Genomic DNA, 15,923 nt, shown 5'->3' with positions numbered 1-15,923 from the left:
TTTGGGGATTTCTCCATAATGGTGCCTTGTAGGCACTTCCTTGCTTACATGCAAATGCTGGAGGTGACCCTGCTTAAGCCCCGTTTTGTTGATTTTGTGACCCCTTCCCATCACATCACCCCCTGCCCTTTGCTCAGTGACCCTGTCCGTCACTCCCTCACAGGGCTGCTGGTTACTCTCTCCCTCCCCCTCAGTCTTAGTTTAAAGCCCTCCTAATGAGGTCAGCTATCCTACTGGCAAAAATACCTTTGCCCCGCTTAGTGAGGTGGATCCCCTCTCTCCCAAGCAGACGCTGATCCACAAACAGGGTCCCATGGTCATAGAACCCAAAACCCTGTCGCCAGCACCAGCTCCGCAGCCAATTATTGACCCGCATTATCAGTGCCCTCCTCCTCCCACCCTTTCCCCTCACCGGCAGGACTGAGGAGAACACCACCTGGGCCCCCATGCCCTTGACTACCGCCCTCAGAGCTCTGGGGTCATTGCTAGGGGAAACCTGGTGTGACGGATGCGCTCCTCCTGCTTCAACTAACTGACCTGTGGTCCAGGCAGATGCTCAACAAGTAGGCCTAACCAAAGTTAATCCTAGTGCGTGAGGCTATCGGCGAGAACCCAGCACCAAAACCAACAAACCGGTTTGGCTGGAGACTGGGCTGATAAGCGGCCGAAACTGCATGAACGCAGCAGAAAATCTGACTACGAGTCAACCACTTTACGCTATAAATATGTGCAGCCATCAGGGTCCGTTGAGCTCTCCCTCCATAGCAGCTGGCTGCGCGGCAGTGATCTCCCCTTGAGTAGGGACGCCTCTCAAGGTTACCCCTCGAGGCCGAGAGATCCCTTACCTGACACCAGGCATCGATGGGTTGGTAAGTGACATTTTTTTGCATGCACGTAACATTTAAGATACGTATAGTAAGCTTACGCGATACTCTCTGTATCCCATACTAACTTTAAGTGTAGGAAATAGCAGAGTATTGGCCGCCAATCCATCTGTACTTATTAAATATTTTACATACCTAAATTTACCGATTAGAACTCAATAAACTAACTACTCGATCAGATCTGTCTGAGTGATCTCTGACTCTTCTCCTGCGACACCTGGACGGTATCAAAAGCATCATTGGTGCCCAATTCTCAGCTTTGGGTCTCCTTTGCTACTGAAATCTCAGTTATAGAAGACGGATTGGTACCTGCGCTTCAGTCAAATCAACATTCAGTCCTAATCCTTCCCGACAAAAGGGTCAGGAACTACATCTCCAGCCTTACTTATTGTCCTTTTAACCCTTCACATCCTCAAGGCATTGCCTTCTCTAAGGCTCTGTTTTAATCAAGTTTAGCAAGACCAAGCTCACATCTACTCCACGACCTCTTTATAGCTGTTCCTGGGTTTCCAACACACACACACACACACGCACACAGACACAGAGCATCCAACAGGCTCTGTACATTTTAATCCCTTTGCACGCAGGAGTTCCAGTTCTTTGTCGCTTTTATTGCCAAGTGAGAAAAAATGGAGTCTAGATCCCTTTTCTCACAAGAACCTCTTATTGCTCAGAAAGAAGGCTTCTTCTCTTGAAATTTCCCCCCCTCAAAGCGACTGGATCCCCAGATACTTCCCGACTTTCCTATCTCCAAAACGTCCCGTTCCTACCCCAGTCACTATCATTCTTCAAACCACCAACCCCCTTCAACTTCTACATGGAGGAACCTGCCTTTTAGGCTTTGTGATGGGTTGACCTTGGCCGGCTGCCAGGGGCCCACCCAGCTGCTCTCTCACTGCCCCTCCTCAACAGGACAGGGGGAGAAAACAGGATGAAAAAGTTCCTTCAGGAAAGAGCCACCTGCCGGATCCACGGGCAGCAGGGAAATACCTGCCCCGGACAGCGTTTTGCCCTTTCTTAAACATGTTTTCACAGGGGCGCCACCAGCTTTGCCGAGTTGCTCAGCTTTGGCCTGCGGTGACTCCGGTGCCTAGCTGGCTGGAACCAGCTGTGTCCGGCACAGGGCAGACCCTGGCCTCTTCTCACAGAGGCCACCCCTGCAGGCCGCACCTGGAGCACTGTGTCCAGTTCTGGTTCCCACAGTTCAAAAAAAAGACGCAGACAGACTGGAGAGGGTCCCAAGGAGGGCCACCAAGATGATCAAAGGGCTGGAGAACCTGCCCTATGAGGAAAGACTGAAGGACTTGGGTCTTTTCTCCCTTGGAGAAGAGAAGGCTCGGGGGGGCCTCATCACAGTATTCCTGTACTTAAAGGGTGGCTACAAAGAGGACGGAGGCTCTCTCTTCACAAGGAGCCACATGGAGAAGACGAGGGGCAACGGGTACAAGTTGCACCAGGAGAGAGGTTTCACCTCGATACAAGACAGATATTTTTTTTTTTTTTACAGTGAGAACAATCATCCACTGGAACAGCCTCCCCAGGGACGCGGTAGAGTCCCCATCGCTGGAGGTTTTCAAGATGCAATTGGACAGGGTGCTAGATAATCCCATCTAGGCTCCCTTTCCCACAAAAGGTTGGACCAGATGATCTTTCGAGGTCCCTCCCCACCTGGGCTGCTCTAGGATTCTACGATTCTTCAGTGGATCGCTGCTTAATAACCCTTTGCTCTCTCTGGTTTGGAGCAAAGGATCGGCAACGTCGCCTGCGAGGCGAGACATAAATTCCACCAGGCGCCACAGACTTCTAAAACCTATGGTAATCACCCAGTCTCTCTGAATGTATAAGCCATACCTAGCTGCTTCAAAATTCCCCCGCCTCCAGAAGCGGGAACACCTTCTAGATACCTTAGGGCGTTTACACAGACAGAACAATAGATGATACCTAGCTCAATCATTCAGTAAGCAAACGCTGCACCAGTGCAGTTTCAAGGAAACATCACATGTCAGTTTCCAGCTACTTCAGGTAAATCATTTCCATCTCTTCCCCGGGAAGATTAAATAAAGGTGAAGTCCTCGGGTTACTCACACGCCTGTGTCACCAAACTTCACCTGATCGCTTGGGGCTATAGAAGAGGTGAAGACGCCTTCCAGTGGGCGTCTCAGAGGCCTCAGTAACATAGTGTTCGAGGGCAACGAAGGATCGCCCTGCTTTCCCACGCCCATCTCCATCTTTCTTTAACAGCTATTAAAAAAGGAAGTTTGCCATCTCCCTGTGATGTAGTTTTGGTTTGGGTCTGGCTGGGATGGAGGTAACTTTCCCCATAGCAGCCCTCATAGTGCTGTGCTTTGTAGTTGTAGCTAGAAGGGTGTTGATAACACACCAATGTTTCGGCTACTGCTGAGCAGTGCTCCCACAGCATGGAGGCTGTCTCTCCAACCACCCCCACCCCACAGTCCAGTAAGCTGGGGGTGGGCAAGAGGCTGGGAAGGGACAGAGCCAGGACAGCTGACCCAAACTGACAAAAGAGATATTCCACTGTGCTATGGAAGCACCACAGCTGCCATTCAGACCGATTGTTTTCCTCCTACCGCATCCCTCCTCACCACAAAAGGGATATCAACGGGGCCTTAGCACACGGCCATTGATAAAGTGCTCCAACAGGAGTTGGATGCTTCCAACACATTGCACCGTGCCAAAACCACCCTTGTATGGCATGCCTGTAGCGTCACATACAGTATTTTCTAAAGTTTTAGCAGCAGCCTACGCTGGCTTTATGTACATTTGCGTACCACTTCCAAAACGCTAAGAGTTTGCTTCCTACAAGACGCAGGAGACTGCTAAGCGGTTCCAGCGTCACGCTTCAAATGACTGGGCAAATCATTATCTCTCTCTAGAACACTGTTAACAGACTGAAACATTCCACATACTTACACTCCGGGGAGACACCGTTTTAACTTGCAGAACTATTTCCCTCAGTGAGACACACAAGACAGAGATGATATCCCCATGCTAAATCTTTATTGTGCAACTGCTGCTCAAAGCTTTTATTACCTTCCACAGACACACGTCACAGAAAATTAGACATCAACAGTGGCTAGACTGACGGGCAACAGACGAAATCCATTCAGTGGCGATTTGTACACGTGCAGCAACTCTTGCGGTGCAAAAATCTTAGCCAGGCGGCCAGCCCAACTGACAGCCACCCAGAATACGTAGACGTACGTGACAGACAGACTGCCCACCCTCGGGCCCTTCATCCGCAACCATCCGGAATCCATTGGTCAGGCCCAGGTGAGCAGCACGCTTCTTGCCAACAATCATTAAATGCCCAAGAAGCTGGAGAAGGAAGTACAAAACCATAAATAACTAAAATAAAAAGCCACACACAAAGAGGGGAGAGGGCAGGAAGGGAAGGAATGAGAGCAGAGAACCACCCAGAGAAACCAGGTAGCCAATTCCTAGCAATTCAACCATTGCGCTTCAAATGACCGTCTGTCCGCCCGCCCGCAACTGACATTTTCCAAGCAAAGCTACAAAGACCGATTCTGCACACTATAGGGGAAAGAAGAGCCATGCAATTTTTTTCAAGCTAGACAGTAACGGACTACAAAACAGCCACAGAAGCTAAGTTTGTCTCCGGGTTAAAGCCCCCACTATATCTTCAGGCAACATAAGCAATTCGGGTGGAAAATAAACTTTAGGCTGCTTTTGCGTGGGTTTACAAAGTCTTTGAACTTGACTTGCATAGCTGAAAGTGAAGCATCCAGCACCTCTCAACCAGCTTTGCCCTTCCTCACCCCCGACCTGCCAAAAACCCCAAGCCCTCTTCTCCGTATTAGAAGAAGTACTACCACTCTTACTCTAAACCGTGACAATAGGCATCAGACTGCGCTCCAAAACAACACTGCATTTTGCACCAGAAGTACATACCCAGGGATGAGCATTGCTTTATATCACTACTTTTAGTCAAAAAGCTCAACTCCATTACAAGCTAGAGGCAAAAGATTATAGCGCCAGAAAACCCAAAACAGCCTACTGTGCCCCATCAAGAGGAAAAGGGGGGATGGGAAAGAGTCTAGTAAATTAGGAACTAATTACAGGTACAGTTTAGGTACAGAAAGCTTCCACAGTACTTACAGATTCACCAGAATCTTCCGCTTCAGATAACCTGATAATTGGCTCCTTAGGCATGACTAGGAAAAGCGTCGGAGCTTGGGGTGAAAGATCACGGAACGCAAGGCACTGGAGGAAGAGTAAACAGTTAAAACGTAATTGGCTTCAGAGAAAGGTAATAGCTTAAGCAAATCAATATGCCCCACTGAACTCGTACAGAAGCAGATTACCAGATACCCCAAACACAAGCCGAAACGCTGATTTTTCTTACGTGATATTAATACTTTCTATACACAAAATACAACGTATTTACAGAGCCCCCTCCAGAAGTGGGATTCAGCATGTAAGATGATGGGGGCAAGGAGACGGGCCAGTACTTCAGATTAGCGACCTCCAGTATGGTTTCATTTGGGTTGATCGTTTCCTAAGCAGTTTTTCTATTCGATGTGGTCCACACAGAGGCAGGAGACAAATGGCTTAACTGAATCAGCAAAAATTTAGTGAAGTGGAAGATCAGCGGCCATTCGTTTTCCACGGTACGGAGCTCAAGTATTGAACAAAAGCATAATCACAGGAAGCCTGCAAGTGCATAGTACGAGTCTGGCTTCTAGATTGCACATAAACCCTGCCTTCAAAAGCAGAAGACATCCCTAACTGTTAATCTTCAGCATTTTAATAACAAAATTACACGGGATACTAACTTAAAGTTAACATCGTGTAGGTAACGGCTGCATTTTTTTCCCCCAGTCTAAGCAGCTCGCTCTAGTTCCTAGCACCTTGTGGTGCGCCAGCGTCCGTGAACCTTGCAAGCATGCTGTTATCACGGTCCCACTTCACCACAGAAACAAGATCTGGGAAGCTTTTGCAGCCTGCAGGACGACCGGGTTCTCGATTTTTTTTTTTTTTTTTTTTTTTTTTTAAGAAAAATAAGAAAAGCTGTAATTCTTTGCTTTAATAATCCAGTTTGGGGGTTCAGAACTAAAGCCTAGCACAGCAGGGCTGTGAAATCTCTATAATGCTATGACGAGGCACATCAAGACCTGCATTCCTCCTATGCAGAACTAACTCATTACGGTCACTACTCAGACGTTCGCTGTTTACATACATACACACACACACACACACCCCCTGGAATCCCCGAGGAGATTGACTGCGTGTGCTTAATCTAAGGTTTCAAGACTATCATCCTACACGAGGCAGGACCACTCCCATCCCTCGGCAGCAAACTTTGCACGACTTGCAGCGCCAAAGGGATATCGCGCGGCAAACGTCTGCGGCTGCCACCAAGTGCGTTACCGTCAGAGGCCCTCCTCTACGCACGCACGCACGCAGCGCACACACGACACAGTGGGGCTGGGAACCGAGGCGAGCCGGACAGCACCAGCAACCCAGTACGCGCCGCGGCAGCCGGGGAGGGGGCACCGAAGAAGCGCGATGTTTTAGGGATGGTGCAGTAGAGAGCGCCACAACCCAGAGAGGCCCCGTCCGTCCCCCGTCCCTCCACCACCCGCAGCAACGCCGCCACCCGCCCTGCCGCGCTCCCGGGCACCGCGCAACGGGTCCTCGGCTCAGGGTGCCTGCGAGCGCCGGGGGACGGAGGGGACGGGGGGAAGGGAAGAGGAACCGCGCACAGAGCAAAGCCGCGGCTACCTCCTCGTCCTCGTAGATGACGTTGGCGGGGAAGCGCCTTGCCGATGACCTTTCCGAAGACAGTAGTGGCGCCACCGGGCCGGGCGGCCCGCGCCCCAATAATCTCGTCAGCCACGACAAGGCCCGTTGTCGCCCCCGCGCTTCCTCCACTCGGCCAGGCCCTCCGCGGCGCCCGTTGGGCCGCCAGATCGCCGCCGGCCGATCCCGCGTCTCGATTGGCTGTCTCGTCTGTCGTTTTCGCTTGTCCCCGCCCCCTTGGCGGGTCCGCCCTCGTCGACCTGGTGCTTACCGGGGCTCAGGGAGTTTGCGTGCCCTCGGGGCGCGGAGGGATCCGACCTGGGGGTGGAGGGAGAAGACGTTGGGCGAGTCCGCGGAGGGATCTGCGTGCCGTGTAGTGCTGCGACCCTGTGGGCGGGCAACGAGGTCTCAGGAGAGGCTGTTGTAGCTAGAAGTACTATTTCTTGTTATTTATTAACGCATCAAGTCCACCCATGACGTGCTTGTGGCTTTTTGGTGCTGCTCCCTCCAGTCAAATGACTGCTTTTGCCAGGGCAGGGCAGGCCTTAACTTTTCAGAACGTTTCGCAGAACCAACAGAAGTTCCTCAAAATTGTTCCCTGAAAGCCCCGCTTCAATTGCAGACGTTTCTAAGCTGCATGCCGCCTGGCAGAAAATAAAAATACAAAGCGTGTGTTCAGCACTGGTGGCTTGAGGGCTGGAGGGCAGATCAAGATAGGATTTGCGCTAAGCTGGGTAGGAGGCTTTTAGAAAAATAGGCAGTGCCCCCAAAGCTGCCCAAGGGTGGTCTGTGGTGCCCTGCACCCCGGGGACAGTGAGCAATTTGATTGGTCTACACAACTGTATTGTAACTTATATAAACCCTGCTTTCCTCTATATCGGGCTAAGGATCTCCTTAGCCTTCTTTGCGGCAAGGGCACATTGTCGGCTCATGCTCAACTTGGTGTCCACCAGGAGCCCCCCATGTCCTTTTCTGCAAAGCTGCTTTCCAGCCAGTCAGCCTCCAGCATATACTGGGGCATGGGGCTGTTCCTCCCCAGGTGCAGGACTTGTGTATGTTCAGGTTCCTCAGGTGGTCTCGAACCGGATCGTTTCCTACAATGGGAGGGACTTTGTTCCCCCAGTCCCTGCCTTGAGGTTCAGGGACTTGAGAGATGTGGGAACAGTGATTGCCAGTGAAAACGGAGGAAAAAAATCGTTGAGTACCTCAGCCTTCTCCATGTCCCTTGTCGCTAGATCTCCTGTCTTCTTTATCGGAGGGGGTGGGGGGGTGGTGTACGTTTTCTTTAGTCTTCCTTTTCTGGCCAACGCACCTGTAGAAGCCCTTCTTATGGTTCTTCACATCCCTTGCCAAATTCAGCTCCAGCTGTGCCTTAGCTTTCCTGATCCCATCCCTACACACCCAGGCAGCATCCCTATATTCTTCCCAGGATGCGTGTCCCTGCTTCCACTGCCTATGCATTTCCTTCTTGCGCTTCGGCTCGACCAGAAGGTCCTTACTCAGCCATGCCGGTCTCCTGCCTTCCTTGCCTGATTTCTTACGCATGGGAATCGAGAGCTCTTGTGCTCCAAGAAAAACGTCCTTAAAGAGCTGCCAGCTCCCTTCTGCTCCTTCTGCACAGTGGCTTCCAACTCCTCCTGTTTGTTACCCGTGCATTGGTATAGAGGCACTTCAGTTGGGCTGTCGACCGTGTCACCTTTTTGGAGGATCAAGCCCCAATTCCTCTGTGGCATTTCTCAGGTGTTCCCCTGTTGGTTCCTAACGCATCAGCAGCCCCTGGCTCTTCTCTGTTGCTCAAAACTCCATCCCCTCCCCCTGCTGAGTCTAGTTTAAAGCCCTCCTTGTAAGTCTGGCCAGCTTGTTGGCCAAGACCCTCTTGCCCCGCTTGGTCAGGTGAATCCCATCAGCTCCCAGCAGACCCAGCTTCTCAAAGGTAGATCCATGATCATAGAAGCCAAAACCTTGAGTATGGCACCAGCTACGCAGCCAGGCATTCACCTGTTCAATCCGTCTCCTCCTTCCTGGACCCCTTCCTCTGACTGGGAGGATAGAGGAGAACACCGCCTGTGCTCCTGATCCTTTTCACATTGCTCCGAGGGACATATAGTCTCTTGGGAGGGTTCTAAGTTGCCTCGTCAGACCCTACACGGAATAGTAGGAGCGGATGATAATCTGTAGGGGTCACCAGGCTCGGCAGCCTCTCAGTGACGCCACGAATGCGAGCTCCTGGTAGGCAGCAGACTTCTCTAGAGAAATCGTCTGGACGGCAAATGGGTGCTTCGGTGCCTCTCAGTAGGGAATCTCCAATTACTAATACGTTACGTGCTTTTCTGGTGGCACTGCTTCTAATGCGGGTGGGTGGTTGGGTCAGCTTTGCACGGTTGGCTTGTCCTGGATCCTGTCCGTTACTCACGTGCTCTTCAGTCTCCAAGCCCAGAGCATCCTGTCTGTTATGTAGGGACACCTCAGGAGATGGGGGAGGGTTCTTCCTTCTACCCCGAGCACAGACAAGCGTCCGGTCTCCTTCATCTCGTGAGTTACTTGTGTCAGTCAGCTCGAGGTTGGATTCAGGCTTACCTTCCTCTTGCGCAGCCTTAAGGCAGGCTGTCGCTCAGCCTGGGACAGCGTACAATACCACGCATCAATCTCCTGCTCGCGTTCCCGGATACTGTGCTGCCTGTCGAGCTCCTCTTGTAACATAGTTACTTGTCCAAGGAGATCTTCCAGCTGGGCACGCCTGCAGCTGTGACATCCACCGCTGCCTTCGGGTGCTAGGGGACTTCCAGGTACTGGAGCTCCATGCAGCCCGAGGTCTAGACAGCTATATCGGTCCTTGGGAGGTCTGTTTGGGGGAGACGTCAGCATAGGTAGGCTGTAGTGCTTCCGTTTGGGTTGCAGCCACAGCCTTGCAGTTGTGGCAGGTGGACACCATTTTCTTTCAGCAGGTCACCCCGAAGTCCCAGGACAGAAGAGAAAGGGCGGCAGGTACCGGCAGGGGGGAAGGGAGAGAAGGGGCCGCTGCAGTCCCACAGCCTTTTCCATGTCCTGTGTCACCAGGTCCCCCGCCTCATTCAGCAGAGGGCCCACATTTTCCATAGCCTTCCTTTTGTCACCCATGTACTTATAGAAGCCCTTCTTGTTGTCTTTGACATCCCTTGCCAGATTCAATTCCAGTTGGGAATTCCAGCTTTCCTAACCTCAGCCCTGCATGCTCGGACACCGTCTCCGTATTCCTCCCAGGTTACCCGTCCTTGCTTCCACCCTCTGCAGGCTTCCTTTTTGTGCTTGAGCTTGGCCAGGAGCTCCTTGCTCATCCACGCAGGCCTCCTGGCATTTTTGCCCGACTTCCTGCTCGTTGGGATGGACCGCTCTTGAGCTTGGAGGAGGCGACCCTCCAAGGTTAACCAGCTTTCTTGGGCCCCTCTTCCCTCCAGGGGATGCTATCCCACGGGACACTTCCAAGCAGATCCCTGAAGAGGCCAGAGTCGGCTCTCCTCAAGTCCAGGGCTGTGAGCTTGCTTTTTACCCTCCTCTCGGGATCCTGAACTCCACCATCTCATGGTCACTGCAGCCAAGGCTGCCTTTGACCTTCACATCCCCAACGAGCCCCTCCTTGTCGGTCAGTAGGAGGTCCAGCAGAGCACCTCTCCTCGTTGGCACCTCTATCACTTGGGTGAGGAAGTTGTCGTCGACGCGCTCCAGGAACCTCCTAGATTGCTTATGCCCTGCTGTGTTGTCCCTCCAGCAGATATCGGGGGTGGTTAAATCATTTCCATCTCTTCCCCGGGAAGATTAAATAAAGGTGAAGTCCTCGGGTTACTCACACGCCTGTGTCACCAAACTTCACCTGATCGCTTGGGGCTATAGAAGAGGTGAAGATGCCTTCCAGTGGGCGTCTCAGAGGCCTCAGTAACATAGTGTTCGAGGGCAACGAAGGATCGCCCTGCTTTCCCACGCCCATCTCCATCTTTCTTTAACAGCTATTAAAAAAGGAAGTTTGCCATCTCCCTGTGATGTAGTTTTGGTTTGGGTCTGGCTGGGATGGAGGTAACTTTCCCCATAGCAGCCCTCATAGTGCTGTGCTTTGTAGTTGTAGCTAGAAGGGTGTTGATAACACACCAATGTTTCGGCTACTGCTGAGCAGTGCTCCCACAGCATGGAGGCTGTCTCTCCAACCACCCCCACCCCCACAGTCCAGTAAGCTGGGGGTGGGCAAGAGGCTGGGAAGGGACAGAGCCAGGACAGCTGACCCAAACTGACAAAAGAGATATTCCACTGTGCTATGGAAGCACCACAGCTGCCATTCAGACCGATTGTTTTCCTCCTACCGCATCCCTCCTCACCACAAAAGGGATATCAACGGGGCCTTAGCACACGGCCATTGATAAAGTGCTCCAACAGGAGTTGGATGCTTCCAACACATTGCACCGTGCCAAAACCACCCTTGTATGGCATGCCTGTAGCGTCACATACAGTATTTTCTAAAGTTTTAGCAGCAGCCTACGCTGGCTTTATGTACATTTGCGTACCACTTCCAAAACGCTAAGAGTTTGCTTCCTACAAGACGCAGGAGACTGCTAAGCGGTTCCAGCGTCACGCTTCAAATGACTGGGCAAATCATTATCTCTCTCTAGAACACTGTTAACAGACTGAAACATTCCACATACTTACACTCCGGGGAGACACCGTTTTAACTTGCAGAACTATTTCCCTCAGTGAGACACACAAGACAGAGATGATATCCCCATGCTAAATCTTTATTGTGCAACTGCTGCTCAAAGCTTTTATTACCTTCCACAGACACACGTCACAGAAAATTAGACATCAACAGTGGCTAGACTGACGGGCAACAGACGAAATCCATTCAGTGGCGATTTGTACACGTGCAGCAACTCTTGCGTGCAAAAATCTTAGCCAGGCGGCCAGCCCAACTGACAGCCACCCAGAATACGTAGACGTACGTGACAGACAGACTGCCCACCCTCGGGCCCTTCATCCGCAACCATCCGGAATCCATTGGTCAGGCCCAGGTGAGCAGCACGCTTCTTGCCAACAATCATTAAATGCCCAAGAAGCTGGAGAAGGAAGTACAAAACCATAAATAACTAAAATAAAAAGCCACACACAAAGAGGGGAGAGGGCAGGAAGGGAAGGAATGAGAGCAGAGAACCACCCAGAGAAACCAGGTAGCCAATTCCTAGCAATTCAACCATTGCGCTTCAAATGACCGTCTGTCCGCCCGCGCAACTGACATTTTCCAAGCAAAGCTACAAAGACCGATTCTGCACACTATAGGGGAAAGAAGAGCCATGCAATTTTTTTCAAGCTAGACAGTAACGGACTACAAAACAGCCACAGAAGCTAAGTTTGTCTCCGGGTTAAAGCCCCCACTATATCTTCAGGCAACATAAGCAATTCGGGTGGAAAATAAACTTTAGGCTGCTTTTGCGTGGGTTTACAAAGTCTTTGAACTTGACTTGCATAGCTGAAAGTGAAGCATCCAGCACCTCTCAACCAGCTTTGCCCTTCCTCACCCCCGACCTGCCAAAAACCCCAAGCCCTCTTCTCCGTATTAGAAGAAGTACTACCACTCTTACTCTAAACCGTGACAATAGGCATCAGACTGCGCTCCAAAACAACACTGCATTTTGCACCAGAAGTACATACCCAGGGATGAGCATTGCTTTATATCACTACTTTTAGTCAAAAAGCTCAACTCCATTACAAGCTAGAGGCAAAAGATTATAGCGCCAGAAAACCCAAAACAGCCTACTGTGCCCCATCAAGAGGAAAAGGGGGGATGGGAAAGAGTCTAGTAAATTAGGAACTAATTACAGGTACAGTTTAGCGTACAGAAAGCTTCCACAGTACTTACAGATTCACCAGAATCTTCCGCTTCAGATAACCTGATAATTGGCTCCTTAGGCATGACTAGGAAAAGCGTCGGAGCTTGGGGTGAAAGATCACGGAACGCAAGGCACTGGAGGAAGAGTAAACAGTTAAAACGTAATTGGCTTCAGAGAAAGGTAATAGCTTAAGCAAATCAATATGCCCCACTGAACTCGTACAGAAGCAGATTACCAGATACCCCAAACACAAGCCGAAACGCTGATTTTTCTTACGTGATATTAATACTTTCTATACACAAAATACAACGTATTTACAGAGCCCCCTCCAGAAGTGGGATTCAGCATGTAAGATGATGGGGGCAAGGAGACGGGCCAGTACTTCAGATTAGCGACCTCCAGTATGGTTTCATTTGGGTTGATCGTTTCCTAAGCAGTTTTTCTATTCGATGTGGTCCACACAGAGGCAGGAGACAAATGGCTTAACTGAATCAGCAAAGAATTTAGTGAAGTGGAAGATCAGCGGCCATTCGTTTTCCACGGTACAGGGAGCTCAAGTATTGAACAAAAGCATAATCACAGGAAGCCTGCAAGTGCATAGTACGAGTCTGGCTTCTAGATTGCACATAAACCCTGCCTTCAAAAGCAGAAGACATCCCTAACTGTTAATCTTCAGCATTTTAATAACAAAATTACACGGGATACTAACTTAAAGTTAACATCGTGTAGGTAACTGCATTTTTTTCCCCCAGTCTAAGCAGCTCGCTCTAGTTCCTAGCACCTTGTGGTGCGCCAGCGTCCGTGAACCTTGCAAGCATGCTGTTATCACGGTCCCACTTCACCACAGAAACAAGATCTGGGAAGCTTTTGCAGCCTGCAGGACGACCGGGTTCTCGATTTTTTTTTTTTTTTTTTTTAAGAAAAATAAGAAAAGCTGTAATTCTTTGCTTTAATAATCCAGTTTGGGGGTTCAGAACTAAAGCCTAGCACAGCAGGGCTGTGAAATCTCTATAATGCTATGACGAGGCACATCAAGACCTGCATTCCTCCTATGCAGAACTAACTCATTACGGTCACTACTCAGACGTTCGCTGTTTACATACATACACACACACACACACACCCACCCCTGGAATCCCCGAGGAGATTGACTGCGTGTGCTTAATCTAAGGTTTCAAGACTATCATCCTACACGAGGCAGGACCACTCCCATCCCTCGGCAGCAAACTTTGCACGACTTGCAGCGCCAAAGGGATATCGCGCGGCAAACGTCTGCGGCTGCCACCAAGTGCGTTACCGTCAGAGGCCCTCCTCTACGCACGCACGCACGCACGCACACGACACAGTGGGGCTGGGAACCGAGGCGAGCCGGACAGCACCAGCAACCCAGTACGCGCCGCGGCAGCCGGGGGAGGGGGCACCGAAGAAGCGCGATGTTTTAGGGATGGTGCAGTAGAGAGCGCCACAACCCAGAGAGGCCCCGTCCGTCCCCCGTCCCTCCACCCACCCGCAGCAACGCCGCCACCCGCCCTGCCGCGCTCCCGGGCACCGCGCAACGGGTCCTCGGCTCAGGGTGCCTGCGAGCGCCGGGGGACGGAGGGGACGGGGGGAAGGGAGGAAGGGAAGAGGAACCGCGCACAGAGCAAAGCCGCGGCTACCTCCTCGTCCTCGTAGATGACGTTGGCGGGGAAGCGCCTTGCCGATGACCTTTCCGAAGACAGTAGTGGCGCCACCGGGCCGGGCGGCCCGCGCCCCAATAATCTCGTCAGCCACGACAAGGCCCGTTGTCGCCCCCGCGCTTCCTCCACTCGGCCAGGCCCTCCGCGGCGCCCGTTGGGCCGCCAGATCGCCGCCGGCCGATCCCGCGTCTCGATTGGCTGTCTCGTCTGTCGTTTTCGCTTGTCCCCGCCCCCTTGGCGGGTCCGCCCTCGTCGACCTGGTGCTTACCGGGGCTCAGGGAGTTTGCGTGCCCTCGGGGCGCGGAGGGATCCGACCTGGGGGTGGAGGGAGAAGACGTTGGGCGAGTCCGCGGAGGGATCTGCGTGCCGTGTAGTGCTGCGACCCTGTGGGCGGGCAACGAGGTCTCAGGAGAGGCTGTTGTAGCTAGAAGTACTATTTCTTGTTATTTATTAACGCATCAAGTCCACCCATGACGTGCTTGTGGCTTTTTGGTGCTGCTCCCTCCAGTCAAATGACTGCTTTTGCCAGGGCAGGGCAGGCCTTAACTTTTCAGAACGTTTCGCAGAACCAACAGAAGTTCCTCAAAATTGTTCCCTGAAAGCCCCTTCAATTGCAGACGTTTCTAAGCTGCATGCCGCCTGGCAGAAAATAAAAATACAAAGCGTGTGTTCAGCACTGGTGGCTTGAGGGCTGGAGGGCAGATCAAGATAGGATTTGCGCTAAGCTGGGTAGGAGGCTTTTAGAAAAATAGGCAGTGCCCCCAAAGCTGCCCAAGGGTGGTCTGTGGTGCCCTGCACCCCGGGGACAGTGAGCAATTTGATTGGTCTACACAACTGTATTGTAACTTATATAAACCCTGCTTTCCTCTATATCGGGCTAAGGATCTCCTTAGCCTTCTTTGCGGCAAGGGCACATTGTCGGCTCATGCTCAACTTGGTGTCCACCAGGAGCCCCCCATGTCCTTTTCTGCAAAGCTGCTTTCCAGCCAGTCAGCCTCCAGCATATACTGGGGCATGGGGCTGTTCCTCCCCAGGTGCAGGACTTGTGTATGTTCAGGTTCCTCAGGTGGTCTCGAACCGGATCGTTTCCTACAATGGGAGGGACTTTGTTCCCCCAGTCCCTGCCTTGAGGTTCAGGGACTTGAGAGATGTGGGAACAGTGATTGCCAGTGAAAACGGAGGAAAAAAATCGTTGAGTACCTCAGCCTTCTCCATGTCCCTTGTCGCTAGATCTCCTGTCTTCTTTATCGGAGGGGGGTGGGGGTGGGGGTGTACGTTTTCTTTAGTCTTCCTTTTCTGGCCAACGCACCTGTAGAAGCCCTTCTTATGGTTCTTCACATCCCTTGCCAAATTCAGCTCCAGCTGTGCCTTAGCTTTCCTGATCCCATCCCTACACACCCAGGCAGCATCCCTATATTCTTCCCAGGATGCGTGTCCCTGCTTCCACTGCCTATGCATTTCCTTCTTGCGCTTCGGCTCGACCAGAAGGTCCTTACTCAGCCATGCCGGTCTCCTGCCTTCCTTGCCTGATTTCTTACGCATGGGAATCGAGAGCTCTTGTGCTCCAAGAAAAACGTCCTTAAAGAGCTGCCAGCTCCCTTCTGCTCCTTCTGCACAGTGGCTTCCAACTCCTCCTGTTTGTTACCCGTGCATTGGTATAGAGGCACTTCAGTTGGGCTGTCGACCGTGTCACCTTTTTGGAGGATCAAGCCCCAATTCCTCTGTGGCATTTC

The 15,923-nt window shown here is 51.8% G+C and overlaps 1 protein-coding gene and 1 pseudogene across 1 annotated transcript; both read right to left on the bottom strand.

Moving 5' to 3' along the window:
• Positions 1–3,880: 3,880 nt before the first annotated feature.
• Positions 3,881–9,365, bottom strand: LOC127028253 (adenosine 5'-monophosphoramidase HINT2-like; annotated as a pseudogene).
• Positions 9,366–11,401: 2,036 nt separating this feature from the next.
• Positions 11,402–14,463, bottom strand: LOC127028251 (adenosine 5'-monophosphoramidase HINT1-like; the record flags this gene model as incomplete). The annotated part of the gene is given in 4 exon segments (XM_050913990.1): positions 11,402–11,740; positions 12,541–12,645; positions 14,170–14,199; positions 14,201–14,463. Coding segments are annotated over 4 exon segments (563 nt in total), but the record flags the coding sequence as incomplete, so codon positions are not given.
• Between the last annotated feature and the right edge of the window lie 1,460 nt (positions 14,464–15,923).

Source organism: Gymnogyps californianus, unplaced genomic scaffold (genome assembly GCF_018139145.2).
Source record: "Gymnogyps californianus isolate 813 unplaced genomic scaffold, ASM1813914v2 HiC_scaffold_309, whole genome shotgun sequence".
In the NCBI taxonomy this organism is placed as follows: domain Eukaryota; kingdom Metazoa; phylum Chordata; class Aves; order Accipitriformes; family Cathartidae; genus Gymnogyps; species Gymnogyps californianus.
The sequence above is the reverse complement of the archived record's forward strand: the minus strand, read 5'-3'. Positions and strand labels throughout refer to the sequence as shown.